Source organism: Lipotes vexillifer, unplaced genomic scaffold, assembly GCF_000442215.2.
Source record: "Lipotes vexillifer unplaced genomic scaffold, Lipotes_vexillifer_v1.1 scaffold699, whole genome shotgun sequence".
Taxonomy (NCBI): domain Eukaryota; kingdom Metazoa; phylum Chordata; class Mammalia; order Artiodactyla; family Lipotidae; genus Lipotes; species Lipotes vexillifer.
Genome location: NW_006788818.1, coordinates 302,998 through 317,683, shown reverse-complemented (window position 1 = coordinate 317,683; position 14,686 = coordinate 302,998). Strand labels below are relative to the sequence as shown.

Here is a 14,686-nt window from a genome sequence, read left to right as displayed (position 1 = left end):
AAAAAAAAAAAAAAAAAAAAAAAAAAAAATGTTAAGTAAAAACTGATAGAACTTCTAGAAGAAATAGACAAATCAACAACTATAGCTGAGATTTCAATAACCCACTCTCAATATTACTGATAGGACAGGTAGGAAGAAAACCAGCAAGGATAGAATAGACTTGAACAACACTTTCAATCAATTTGAACTGATTGACATTTACGGAACACTTAACCTTTCTTCACACTCCACCTTGATTTTTTCGGACAACAGTAACATACTCATGCCTTTTTTTTTTTTGCAGTACGCGGGCCTCTCACTGTCGTGGCCTCTCCCGTTGCGGAGCACAGGCTCCGGACACGCAGGCTCAGCGGCCGTGGCTCACGGGCCCAGCCAATCCACAGCATGTGGGATCCTCCCAGACCGGGGCATGAACCCGTGTCCCCTGCATCGGCAGGCGGACTCTCAACCACTGTGCCACCAGGGAAGCCCCATACTCGTGCCTTTTAAGTGCATATGAAACATTTCCCAAGATAGGCTATACTAGGTTATAGAAAAAGTCTTGTTAAATTTAAGATGATTCAATCATACAAAGTAAACATATACTTAGGCCACAATGGAATGAAAGTAGAAACAAATAACAGAAAGATCTTTGGAAAACGCCCAAATATTTAAAAACACACTTTTGGGAATTCCCTGGCAGTCCACTGGTTAGGACTCAGCACTTTCACTGCTGTGGCCTGGGTTCAATACCTGGTCGGGGAACTAAGATCCTGCAAGCTGCCTGGAGTGGCCTAAATAAATAAATAAATAAAAATAAAAACAATAAAACACACTTTTACATAGTCCACAGGTCAAAGAAGAAATCAAAGGGTAATTTCAAAGTATTTTGAACTAAATTAAAATGAAAACATAACATAGCAGAACTTCTGGAATATTTTTGTTTGTTTTGTTTTTTACTTGTGGAATATTGTTAGAGGAGTATTTGGGAGAAACTAATAACACTAAATGCCTAAACTAGAAATGAAGAAAATGTCTCAAATTAATCAGCTTCTGCCTTAGCGAACTAGGAAAAGCAGAGCAAACTAAACCCAAAATAAACAAAAGAAAGAACACAATAAAGATCAAAACAGAAATCAATGAAATAGAACACAGAAGAATAAAGTCATCAACCAGCGTTTGCTATGTGCCAGGCCCAGTACTAGGTCCTGAGCATACATATATGGTCCCATTCTTTAAGGATAACTCAACTAGTAGGTTAGATGGACAACAACTAAAAAATAAGCACATCAGAATGCTAATAACATTACCATGATGGAATGCTCAAGGTGCCCACCCTACCTCTGAGAGAAGCCATTATGGGTGCTTAGGGAAGGGGAGGTGAGAATGGTGGCTGAGTTCAGGCTCTAAAGATGCAGACCTTCATCTAAAGATGTGTGACCTTGGGCAAATAATCTAACCTTGATTGTCTTCCTTTTCTATAACACGGATATAAAAAATGTCCCTGCCCTGCATAGGGCTGTTGTAAGGATTAAAGAATGCCTAGCACATAGTAAATCCTCATGAAATGTCAGATACCATCATAAAGACACAGGTTCTGGGACTTCCCTGGCTGTCTTGTGGTTAAGACTCCACTGCAGGGGCCCAGATTTGATTCCTGGTTGGTTGGGGAACTGAGATCCCATCCATCAGAGGGAAAGACATGCATAAAGACAGAAAGTGGTGAAAGACAGAAGTAACAGCCAGGAAGGGCTCCCGCTCCCCAGGAAACTGCACTCATGTCTTAGTATTATCCAGAGCCAAGCAGACATAGGCACATAGTAGGTTTATAATTTGTTACAACTGAAACTGAGTTTTTATGGTGTAGTGGGTACTAATTAGCTGAATACGAAGTGTAAATAGCTAATTTTCTCAAGGCATGGTATGATGTGGGTTGAGCACAGGCTCTGTGGTCAATTGCCTTGCTCAGATGCATGTTCTGCCACTTACTGGCTATATAACTCATGCAAGTTCCTCAACTCCAACTTCAGTCTCCTCTGCAAAATGGGCACAAAGGGTACCTACTTTACAGGGGTACATAGAATATTAGATGAAATAATGTACATATCTTACCACACTGCCTTGTTCAAAGGTAATAGTATATCATGATACGGTTTTGGGGTTCAAATCCTGGTTCTATTACTAGTTAGGTGATCTTGGGCCATACTAATCCCTCCATCTTCTCCCCTTTTCTCTCCTGAACAGGTAGTGTTCTGAGTGAGATAAGCCTGGTTTAGTAGATCATTTATCTGTGGTGGCAGACTTTATAAAACAAAGCTTTAATGGATACTATATCCCTAGTTGTTTGCTTTTAAGTCAGAGAATTTTCTCACAAGCTCACTGTACTTATGAGACTGTAAGCTTTTTTTTTTTTTGCGGTACACGGGCCTCTCACTGTTGTGGCCTCTTCCGCTGCGGAGCACAGGCTCCGGACGCGCAGGCTCAGCGGCCATGGCTCACAGGCCCAGCCGCTCTGCAGCATGTGGGATCTTCCCAGACCGGGGCACGGACCCGTGTGCCCTGCATCGGCAGGCGGACTCTCAACCACTGCGCCACCAGGGAAGCCCGAGACTGTAAGCTGTTTTACAAATATTAACTCTAAATTCTCACTACAACTCCAAGAGGTACTTTTACTGTCCCCATTCTATGCATAAGGAAACTGAGGCAGAGAGGTTAAGTAGCTTGCCCAAGGTCACAGGGACTACAAGTGGTTATCAGGATTCAAACCCAGGCAGTCTCACTTTAGCAACTACTGCTATGACTATTAAGGCCTACATGGAGAAAAAAGCCAGAATAACCTGTTTGTAAAAAGTCTACAGGTAGGCATGCTGCTTCCTGACGTTCAGCAAAGGGTGTGACCTAGAATACTTGCTGACAGCTTTGCGTCAGCTACACTTGGACACCAGGAGAAATGGATGTACTCCTCACCTAGCACCCAGCCCTACCCTGAGAATTTACACTAAAAACATTGTTCAGACTTTACTGTGCATCTACCATCCAAAGACTGTTTATGTGGGAATGCCAAGATGTGCGCTGGACACATGGCTAACCCTGGGGATACTGGACCAGTCCACTTCCTAGTTGTAGATTTGGGCAATTATTTAGCCCTTCTCCTCCTGGGTTTTCCTATCAAAGCAGACAGATTAATACCCACTTCAGGGCTGTGATTAACACATGCCAAGTGCTTAGAAGAGCCTGGCACAGGCAAGCACTAAAAGTGTTGCTACTTGCTTAGGTAAAGCAACCAAGGTTCTCCAATAATCATAGCCACAAACTAGCTCCTATTCTTTACCCTCTCATCCCTGAACACTGTAAAACTATACATCTGGACATTCCACGTGTTTGGGCCACAACCCACCAACCCCCCAAATCCCCCCCTTAAATCTGACCCCAATGGATTCTAAATGGGTTATTCTACCTCCCCATCTTGTAAAATTCACTTAATAGCCCCACCCAAGATCTAGACTCTACCTTCTAGATGGCTCCCCGCTAGTCCCCATCCTTCAGTCTTGACTTCCCTATAATGCTGGCAGCCTGTACACAGGCTTGACAAAGTCCTACTGTGACTCAAGCATAGCTCTTTGACACAGAAGCAGATTAACTACCCCAACAGCTGCTTTTAACTTTTTAACATTTGCACCAAATCTTGTACAATGGTTAGGTCTCATCAGCATGAAGACCTCTCATTCAACACCCATGTCCAGTGGCCTAATGTGTAAGTCTCTAAGACCATACCTTAAGTTACCTATTTACAACTGGTTAGTAAACATGCATTTTCCCAAGTAGTAGTACACAAATGCCAATATTAAACCAAGAGCTCAGGGCCTTAAATTAGTGCAGAATCAATCAGGTATTAACTGCTTGAACAAGCAGCTTCATTTATAGAATACTCATTTAGCAGTCATACTTGCATAGAAAGAACCACATAGGGAATTCCCTGGTGTTTTCATTGAAGGGGGACCAGGTCTGATCCCTGGTTGGGGGACTTAAGATCCTGCAAGCCACATGGTGCGGCCAAAAAAAAGAACCACACAATTATGTATATAGTCACCTTTATTGTAATTCACCAAGTACATCAGAAACTGACATGGATCTCTTTATTAAGACATGTAGATTCTCATGGGCACCTGCTTTCCACTTTTAAGAAAATCCAGTTTACTTGAGAATGGCCAAGATCTGGGTATCAGCACATCAAGTTTCCACCTCATAGGAAACCTGAAAGGGTCTCTTGGGACTCCCAGGTCACTGTACTGTCCACAGACCTGCCCACACAAGTGTCTTCTGGAATTCCTTCTAAATTTCAAAAGGCACCTGGTTAACAGAACACTCTTACTCTGCTGGTTTTTAAGGTGCAATTCCAGTGTTAAACATTGTGCCAAAACTTAACATTTTCAAATTGCCCAGGCTTATCTTCCAAAAATAGTGTATTACTCACTTTACTAATCTCCCTGTCAAATAAAGGCCCCCAAAGCATTGTTAACTGCACACGTTAGGCAAGGCTCCTCTTCTCTCCTGAATGAAAAGGACAAAAAAAGAATTAGATTCATACATAACAATCTTATTTCACTTTTAAATTTTGGTATACCAGATGTCTCTCTGCATGGTTTGTCTCCTCAGTCATCGTCCAGAGGACTCTGAGAAGCTGTAGGAATATGCAGGCGCAGACTCAAGGCCCAGCTTCATCTCCAACGTTGTGGAAAGGGACTGTACATCATGGGGCAGAGCCCTATGCTCCCCTACGCCACCAGGACAGAGCCCGGGGAGAGTGACCTCCCGGGGTATCCACGTTGGAATGTCTGACTGAACAGAGTTACTGTAAGTTCCCATACGGACAAGTTTCAATCTGAGAGCGGACAAAGTACAACAAAGTTAGCCTAGGTACCCAATTAACATGATCGACTATATAGCACTGTACTGTAATAGGTTTATAATACTTTTCACACAAATACATAAAAAACAAACACAAAAAAATAAACATTTAAAATCTTACAGTACCTTGAAAAAATAAAACAGCTAGCATACAGGGGCTGGCCTCGAGTGAACAGGCCATGAGTTACTGACTGGAGGGAGAGGAGGTGGGAGATGGCAGAGCTGAAGATCATTAGCAACATGAGATGAAGGGCAAGCTGCAATTTCACTCATGCCTGACGCTGATGGCACAGGTTCTGGTCCCTTGCTGGATTCAACTCTATCTACCCTCCTGAAAAAATGATCCAGTGATATCTGGGTACTAGCTCTTCCTCTCATCAGACACAGTAGCACTGCACTGCATTCTGAATGGTTGCTGCAGCTTTCCTGTACCATTCTACGTCCGGGTCCTCTGCCTCAAAAACTAACAGTGCCTCCTCAAATAAAGAAAACCCCCTTACCACTTCCTGCATCATGAATCTCTTTCATTCTTCAGCAGTACCACCTATGCCACTGCTGCTTTTATGCTTGTTCCCAGACATCCTGGGCTTAAAATACAGATACTGTCCTACTGTACTCCATACAGTACCGTAAAGTATACTAAAACACAACCACTTGTAGAGGATGCACGCATGTGACAATGTACACCAGATACCTGAATTAACTTACGTGATTGGACATGTGCACACATGTTCGCATCTTAAGGTTTGTACGTAAAGGACTTACTGTAACCGTTTTCAAGACATTTCATTTCCCCTCATCCCATACTACATGTAGACTTGAGGGAAGTTCAAGTCCACCAGGATTAGCAACTGTTTCTAATAACTTCCAAAAGTTACGCTTTATCTATCATAGTTACTGTCATTGTAGACATATGCTCTGCATATGCTGGCGCAACTTAACCCCCCACATCACAGAAAGGAACTGTACAAGAGACCAAACCCTTAGTTCCCCTGGAAAGATCGAGAGGGTACACACATTACATGGCTCATGTGACACCTTTGCTGTCTTTGGTTAAGTCATTCAAAATTGTTCCATTTGCAAAACAGAAATCTCTCCTCTATCATGAGTATTAAAGATGTGAAGATAAACTTTAAAAAGCCATCTTCCTGGAATATGAGCATACATCTAAGAAACTGTCAACATGCCTACAAAAAAAAGTAGCAAAATATCTAGATGCACTGAACGGAAGCATCTTCATGAAATGGAACTGAGCTCAAAATGATCAAATGTCTTATGCAAAATGTTGGCAGGCAAACACTGATAGGCCAAAAGGAATTCGTAGATTTACTTACCCCGAATCAAATTATTTGGAATCCCAAACGAATGCTGCAAAACAAAGCAGGTAAGAGCTTTAATTCAGTAGTACACCCAAACTGATTAAAACAAATTTTTCATTCACTTCGGATCAACCTAGATTCAGATATGCTGCTCTAGAGAGCTGTTTCCTGCATGGTTTGTCTCCTCAGTCATTGTCCACAGGACTCTGAGAAGCTGTAGGAATATGCAGGCGCAGACTCAAGGCCCGGCTTCATCTCCATCGTTGTGGAAAGGGACTGTACATTTAATTCAGTAGTACACCCAAACTGATTAAAACAAATTTTTCATTCACTTCGGATCAACCTAGATTCAGATATGCTGCTCTAGAGAGCTGTTTCCTGCATGGTTTGTCTCCTCAGTCATTGTCCACAGGACTCTGAGAAGCTGTAGGAATATGCAGGCGCAGACTCAAGGCCCGGCTTCATCTCCAACGTTGTGGAAAGGGACTGTACATCATGGGGCAGAGCCCTATGCTCCCCTACGCCACCAGGACAGAGCCCGGGGAGAGTGACCTCCCGGGGTATCCACGTTGGTCACTATATTTTAGAAATGAACTTCACCAAGTTGACAGCTACTTCGCAGGAGTATCTATAAGGGACTAGATCCCAATCACCCCAGAGTGTCAAGAGTTGTGCGCAAGACTAACGAGCAGACACATCAATAATCTGAATTTCCAACCAGGTACTCCAAAGACATCTAGGAACCCCAACAGGCGATTAGCTTGCTGCCGAAAAACAGCAAATAACAAACAGCCGTTATGACACCAATAAAGGCTCCTACCTTTAACCCGATCGCCTGAAATAAAAAAATTGCCCCAAAAGAAAAAATAAATAGCACCAGAATTAAAAATAACCCGAATCGGGAACAAAATGGCCTGCATTCAACTCCACTGAAGACGCTAACGCGCCTCCTAGGAAGCAGCATAATGGCGCAACAGGAAATGAGGGCAGGCGCTGCTAACTTAGCTTGTGGCGCGGAGGGTCGCGCCCTGCAGGCCTGGGAATTCCCGCGGTAGCGACCCTTGGTTACGGCCAAGACCCGCGGCCGGCGAGGCCTCCCCAGCCCACACCCGACCCGGCCCTATTTTTGCGAGTAAGCGTAGTCAGCATGGACGCCGAAGATTCGGAATCATTCTAAATAGTATGATCCCAACAGAAAAGGATGAATGGCGGACCCAGTACCAGACAAAACGCTGAAGAAGCAGGCATCTAATCACACTCACCGATTAGAACGACAATAGCCTTCCCCGAAAAGACCAAACGGGCTCAAGGCATCGGTATTTATACTTTCTGAAGCCCTCGGAAGTCAAGAAATCTCTATTGCGCCTGCGCCGCGTCATGCGCAGTTAGGGAGTTAGAAATTCGCTAAGGGTGCTGGGACTCCACCGCAGGTTAAGCCCCACCCCTACCTGGCGTAGAGGCATCTCGCGATACTAGAGACTTCGCGCGGGACCTTGAAAGTGCAAGTTACTGAAAGAGAGGTTTTGAAGTATTTAGGCTGATGGGTAAGTGCTGGATCGGGTATTTACGGCTCTACGATCAGTTCACCAATCTGGAGGATAAGCCGTTAAATGAAGTCAAAAAACCTTTGGATTAATAAGTGTACTGAATAGAAAAGGCATTTAAGCCTTGTCTGGAAAAAAAAAAAAACAGAAAAAGAAAAAGGCATCTAGAGAAATGCAGTCTCAAAAGGGATTGAATCTACCCTGTTACGTGTGAAATAAACATCTGATAAATGGCGTTGGTAAATAAGTCGGAAGTACTAAATTGTACACTTAAAAATGGTTAAACTGGTAGATTTTATGTTACGTGTATTTTAACACATATAGACACCTAATATAAAGAAGGCAAGCAAAGAATCCTGAAGATAAATGTTACTTGTGAAATATTGCAAATGCGATAGAATTCCGAATAAATGTTAGATAAATTGACGTAGAGCCATCACAGCTCTGCTTTAACGAGTAGAAACATTTATGGTGTTCTTCCTATAAGATTTTGTGCTGGGTGCTTTAAATACATTATTTACCATCACAGCAATTCTAAGACATTGGTATTATTACCCAGTTAAAAAAAATTTTTTTTTAATAGCATGCATTTTCTTTCTTTCTTGCACTTATTTTTGGCTGTGTTGGGTCTTCCTTGCTGCGCGCAGGCTTTCTCTAGTTGTGGCGAGTGGGGGCTACTCTTCATTGCGGTGCACGGGGTTCTCACTAAGGTGGCTTCTCTTGTTGTGGAGCACGGGCTCTAGGTTCACGGGCTTCAGTAGTTGTGGCTCGTGGGCTCTAGAGCGCAGGCTTAGTAGTTGCGGTGCACAGGCTTAGTTGCTCTGCGGCATGTGGGATCTTCCCGGACCAGGACTCGAACCTGTGTCACCTGAATTGGCAGGCAGATTCTTAACCACTGCGCAACCAGGGAAGCCCTATTACCCAGGTTTTAAGATGCGAAACAGGCCCAGAGCAGTGGTTCTCTAAGTGTAGTTGGCCAACTGTGGGGTCCCTGAAACTCTTTTGGGGGTTCATGGGGTCAAAACTATTTCATAATAATACTTAGACTTTTTCTGCCTCCTTCACTATGTTGAGTCTACACTGATGTAAAATGAAATTGTGGGTTAAACTGCTGGTGTCTTAGTTTGCTTCAAAGCCCTGTCACCAAACTGTACTGGTGGTCATTGTATTCTTCATCAACACAAATTTACAATTTAAAAAAAAGTCAGTTTCACCGAAGGACGTCCTTGATGAAGAAGTAAAAATCATTAATTTTACTAATTCTTGCCTTTTGAGTATCTGTCTTTTATTATTTAGTTATTTGGCTGTGTTGGGTCTTCGTTGCTATGCACGGGCTTTCTCTAGTTGTGGTGAGCAGGGGCTACTCTTCGTTGTGGTGTGCGGGCTTCTCATTGCGGTGGCTTCTCTTGTTGCGGAGCACAGGCTCTAGGCGTGTGGGCTCAGTAGCTGTGGCTCACGGGCTCTAGAGCGCAGGCTCAGTAGTTGTGGCACATGGGCTTAGTTGCTCCGCGGCATGTGGGATCTTCCCGGACCAGGGCTCGAACCCATGTCCCCTACATTGGTAGGCGGATTCTTAACCACTGTGCCACCAGGGAAGTCCTGAGTATCTGTCTTTTTAATATTCTATGTGACAAAGTGAGAATTACACATAGAGCATTTATGCTGCATGTGAAAAGCTGATCTGCAGGAAAAGCACTTATGACATTGTTTGAGTTGTGAGCTGAAAAAGCCACGTTTTTCATGGAATACTATTTTATTTGAAAGAATGGCTGACATCTTTACCAACTATATATCTTGTGTGGGACTGGATTTTCTTCATTTACTTAAACCAAAACACCGTATAGTAACAGGTTGAATGCAAGAGCAGATATGAGAACTGAGTTGCCTTCAATTAAACCAGACAGTAAAGAGATTTGCAAAAAATTGTAAAACAATGCCACTCTTCTCTATTTTTGGAAAATAGTTATTTTTCATACAAATATATTGTTAATTAACCTGTAATGGATTATTATTTTGAAATGTATCATAAATATTTAAAAATTTTATCAGTTTTAATCTTAGTACAGTAAGTATCAATAGATATCACCAACAGAAAGTTTTTTGGGGTTCTGAGTAATTTTTTAAATTATGAAGGGGTCACGAAACAAAAATGTTTGAGAACCAGTAGTTTAGAGGAAGAGAGACAAATAATTCTGCTACTTTTCTGGTGATATTACGAGTATTCAGTTGCCTTTCAATCACTCATTCAACATTTACTTAGTGAATATGACTTAATTTGCTAGGCATTGTGCTAGACACTGGGGATTGAGATTAACCACTTTTTCTGTCCTTGAGCACTCACAGTGGGGGAAATAGACATGACAGCAAATTATACTACTACTTGATAAGCTCTGTGTGGCATGAATAATGTATTCTGAGGACAGAGCAACTGAACAATTGGCTAAAGGCTGAGAGGGTTTTCCTGAGGAGTTAAAATCTGAGCTAAAACTTGAAGGAATAGTAAAAGGGTGGAGTGTGGACGATGACAGCGTTCCAAGTGAGGAACTAGCAGGCCTGTGGTCTCCCGGGAAGGGTGAGAGGTCAGCTTGATTAGGAACATCAAAGGGAGAACTGCCTGGGCTTTTCATGAGCCTGAGAAATAGGGAAGAGCTGAGTACAAAGTATCTTGTGGTCCAGACAAAGTTTAAATTTTATCCTGCCGGTAACTTGGGGTCAATAGTTTTGAAGTAAAGGATTGCTCTATCTTTGCATTTTATCTTTTTTTGGCTGTGCCACAGGGCATTTGGGATTTTAGTTCCCAGACCAGGGATTGAACCTGTGCCCCTGCAGTGGAAGTGCGGAGTCTTAACTACTGGACCGCCAGGGAAGTCCCTATCTCTGCGTTTTAGAAAGGTAACTCTATTGGCAAAGTCAGAGGATAGATTGGAGAGACTGGAGGTTATAAAGTCCCATTAAATTATGTTGGCTTTTTTTTGTTTTTTTTTTGTTTTTTTGCGGTACGCGGGCCTCTCACTGTTGTGGCCTTTCCCGTTGCAGAGCACAGGCTCCGGACGCGCAGGCTCAGCGGCCATGGCTCACGGGCCCAGCCGCTCCGCGGCATGTGGGATCTTCCCAGACCGGGGCACGAACCCGTGTCCCCTGCATCGGCAGGTGGACTCTCAACCACTGCCCACTGCCAGGGAAGCCCAAATTATGTTGGCTTTGAACTTGAATGGTAAACAAGGCAAGAGGAGATAAAGGAATTGAGAGACATTTCTGAGGTAGAGAATGTACAGACCTTATTGTCCTACTGGACCTGCGAGGTAAGAGAGAAACTTGCAGATAATATCAAAGTTTCAGATTTGGGGTGCTGAACATATTGTGGTCTCTAACTGATAACTGAGAAAGTAGGTGGTGGGGTAGTGAGTAATGTCTGCATAGGAGGTGAATATAAGTTTTTTTGTTGTTGTTAACCTCACTGTTTATTGAATTGTGAATTGCTGCAAACGCTGCAAGTCTCACTCATTGCGACCCCTCTCTCAGCACCCCCTTGAAAAGGAAGCCTGGAGGTGCATACCTTGGGAACATGTGGGTGTATATATGTCTACAGGGTAATTGGATATAGGGTTGGACTCCAAGCAAGAAATCCGAGTTGTAAATAAAGATGTAGGAGTTGTCAGGATAAGAGTGGTGACTGAAGTCATGTTGGAAGAGCAGGGAGAGTGATGAGAGGACATGAAAACCCAACATTTAAATGGTGGTCAGGGAAGAAGCCGCGGGACAGAGGAAGCATGATCAGAGGAGAACCAGGAGAGTGAGTGGTGTCTGAGAAGCCAAAGAAGTTTTGAGGATTAGAACATGGCCCAGAGCATCACATGCTGCAGAGTAGTCGGATACGTTTTGAGCTGAAAACAGGCCTTGGATGTGGCAGTTAACCAAGAAGACACTGGTAACCTCAGGGAAAGCCATTTTATTTTGGTTTTAGTTTATATTTTAATGAGTTTAGTGAACATGGCTTTAGAAATGGAAAACATCATGTATGGACCAGAGGTCCTACACGAATGTCAATGTCAATGCAATGTTTACATCTGCATTGCTTCTTTTTTCTCTGTCACTCATTTAGTTCAACTGCTTGGACTGTACAGGAATTTAAGTTGTTTAATGTTAGAATAGATTATGTGAAGGGAGTATGGGAAAAGTAGGTGATAGAGCAACAGGGGAAGGTTGTTTTTCTTGGTGGGGCAGGAATGAGATAAACGCTGATCAAATAGATGAATTAATGGTGTGTGTGTGTCTCCTCAGTACCAGATGCAGACAAGTTGAGGGTGTTTGTTCCTGTCATATGACCTCTATGCTTTATGAAGGAGGCAAAAATTCTTGGGGGAAGAAATTAATGGTACCCACAGAGGAGAAAGATGGAGCAAGTGGTCCAGGCTACTGGTGTTTCCTTCTCTTCCCTTCATGCCTCTTACAGATGGAATTGAAACAGTGGTTTAGGCTGTGTTTTGGTTTCAGCACCTGGCTTTTGTTGTACATTCTCAACTTTTATAAGTAGACTTCCTATCCCACCCCCTCCCATTCAATATCCACTGGACTTGCCCTTTCTGATGGTGGTTTTACAAACCCCTTCTCTGAAATTAAAGTCCTCTCTCTCCTGGGGTACAGTAATCAAAATCCTTATGGACACTAAATTCATTCACTGTTTCAGCAAACACTGGGCAATGTGTACCTTCAAAATACCCTTCTAGAGACAATGCGTGACCTCAAAAGGGTAATGGCAGTTTGAGGCCTCTTTGGAGGGCTAGTAGAAGGAAAATATGGGAGCAGGTAGAGGCCAATGGCATGAGCAGTTCTGACTCATGGTTTCTCTTAACCCTTGGTAGAGGGTGGTACAATAATCAAAGCCAGTCTCTGAAGTGACGAGTACAAAGTGAGTCATTGGTGGGGCCACCTCGATTGAAACTGGGCTGCTTGCCAGAGAGGAGTACATAAGCTACGATCTGTCCTATTGTGATGTCAGCCTGAGGTCTAATTATATGTGGTCCAGACACAGTAAGTCCTTGCAGGGACAACTGATTAGGATGCAATTGCTTTTCCTTGAATATATGTAAAGAGTGATTACATAATTTTCTTTGACTTTGGGGACGTAACTTCATCTCTCAAGTCCTTCACTGGTAAAATGAGTGTACTTTCACTTACCTCCTAGTCTAGGTGGGATTAATAAAACCTAGAGCTGCACCTGCTACACAGTGTGGGGTTCACAGTTGGCTTTCCCTTGTGCAGCTTATTCTTTTTCCACAATTCTGTACAGACAGACACAAACATCACTGACCTTCATCTCTGGTTACATTTAATGTTCTTACTATAATTTTTCCCTCTCATCTACTTCTCATTTAGGGTGTCTAGCAATATTTTAGGGATTTTTTTTTTTTTTGCCACGCTGTGCAGCTTGCAGGATCTTAGCTCCCCCGCCAGGGATTGAACCATGCCCCCTGCATTGGGAGCACGGAGTCTTAACCACTGGACTGCCAGGGAAGTCCCTTAGGGAGCATTTTTAAGCAACCTTAAATCATTTGGAGTGAGGTCGAACATAAAAAATAAACACTACACACTAGAATAGTATAATTTGTTTTTTTAATTCTAAAATACATTAATAATTAATATTGATAGGAAGACTGATTTACAATGCAATTATTTATTTTACAAGGAGATTCTGTACATCAGGGAAGCATCTTGAAGTACAATACAACAGGCTTTTATTTCTTCTTTACATTATGATTGTGAATTGTTACTTACACAGAAAGAGAACACAAAATCCTCTTTATATATATATTTATATAAACACCTGAAAAGACTTGACTCCCAAAGTATCTTGCTTCAAAAGAACATGAATGAGATGAAAGATGAACTAGATTCCTTGGTGGCACATAGAAAGCAGACAAGTAGCTCAGGAAATCAAATCCTGTTTCAAGCTTGGCACATTAAGGGAAAGGAAGGCGGTGAAAGGGGTTTGAAAAATGTCATCTGAAGCCACAGAGGATGCTGGCATAAGCCAAATAGTTTCCAAAACAACAAGATAGAAAGGTTAGAAGAAGTTAATGCTTAATGTGTGGCCACCTTATATACAGACCTCTAACAACTTTGTAGAATTGTCACTTATCTTCCCTTGGTCATACCAAATGTTAATGAATTTGTTTTTGTTTTTGCGGTACGTGGGCCTCTCACTGTCGTGGCCTCTCCCGTTGTGGAACACAGGCTCCGGACGCACAGACTCAGTGGCCATGGCTCACGGGCCCAGCCGCTCCGCGGCATGTGGGATCCTCCCGGACCGGGGCACGAACCCATGTCCCCTGCATCGGCAGGCGTACTCTCAACCGCTGCGCCACCAGGGAAGCCCAAATGTTAATGAATTTGAAGGAGATGTGGGCCCAGTGTATCTCCACAGCCATAAAGCACTTGATGTTTACTAAGAAATCCAAATACCTCCCTATTCCCCATATGGAGCGAAGATACTACCTTTTAAGGTCACTTTAGCTTTGTTTTAACCTGATATTCTGATTGTTCAGCAAATCTTACATGGACATGAAAGGAGGAAAAGAGAAAAATCCACTTAAAGATCACATACAGAACAACATGGACTGCAGATGAAATCAGAAGAAATCTATAAAATAGCCACAATTTTCTGAACATTAAAGGGAAAAAGCCACATTCATCAGTTAAGTAGAAACTATATTTTTCCCTTCCACTTAGAATGTACAGGAATTAGAAGGAAATAGTAAGGCTGTATGGTTTTCAGTAAAAATTCAAAGAAAGCAACTGAATCTTCTGTCTTAGGAAATCATATTAACATATATTACACATACAAAAAGGAGTGGGGCCTGAGTCAATGCCCAGGCACCAGCTGCACTGGCTACAGCTTGGAAGAGGAGGGGTGAGTGAGGTGGAAGCTCCCAGAGA

The 14,686-nt window shown here is 42.8% G+C and overlaps 1 protein-coding gene across 1 annotated transcript in view; it reads right to left on the bottom strand.

Moving 5' to 3' along the window:
- Nucleotides 1-4,635: 4,635 nt before the first annotated feature.
- Nucleotides 4,636-14,686, bottom strand: part of PHACTR4 (phosphatase and actin regulator 4) — a 132,593-nt gene continuing 122,542 nt past the window's right edge. Inside the window, exon 16 of the mRNA XM_007461835.1 lies at nt 4,636-4,861. Within this exon, the coding sequence (XP_007461897.1) occupies nt 4,636-4,861 (226 nt within the window). The remainder of the gene's footprint in view (nt 4,862-14,686) is intronic.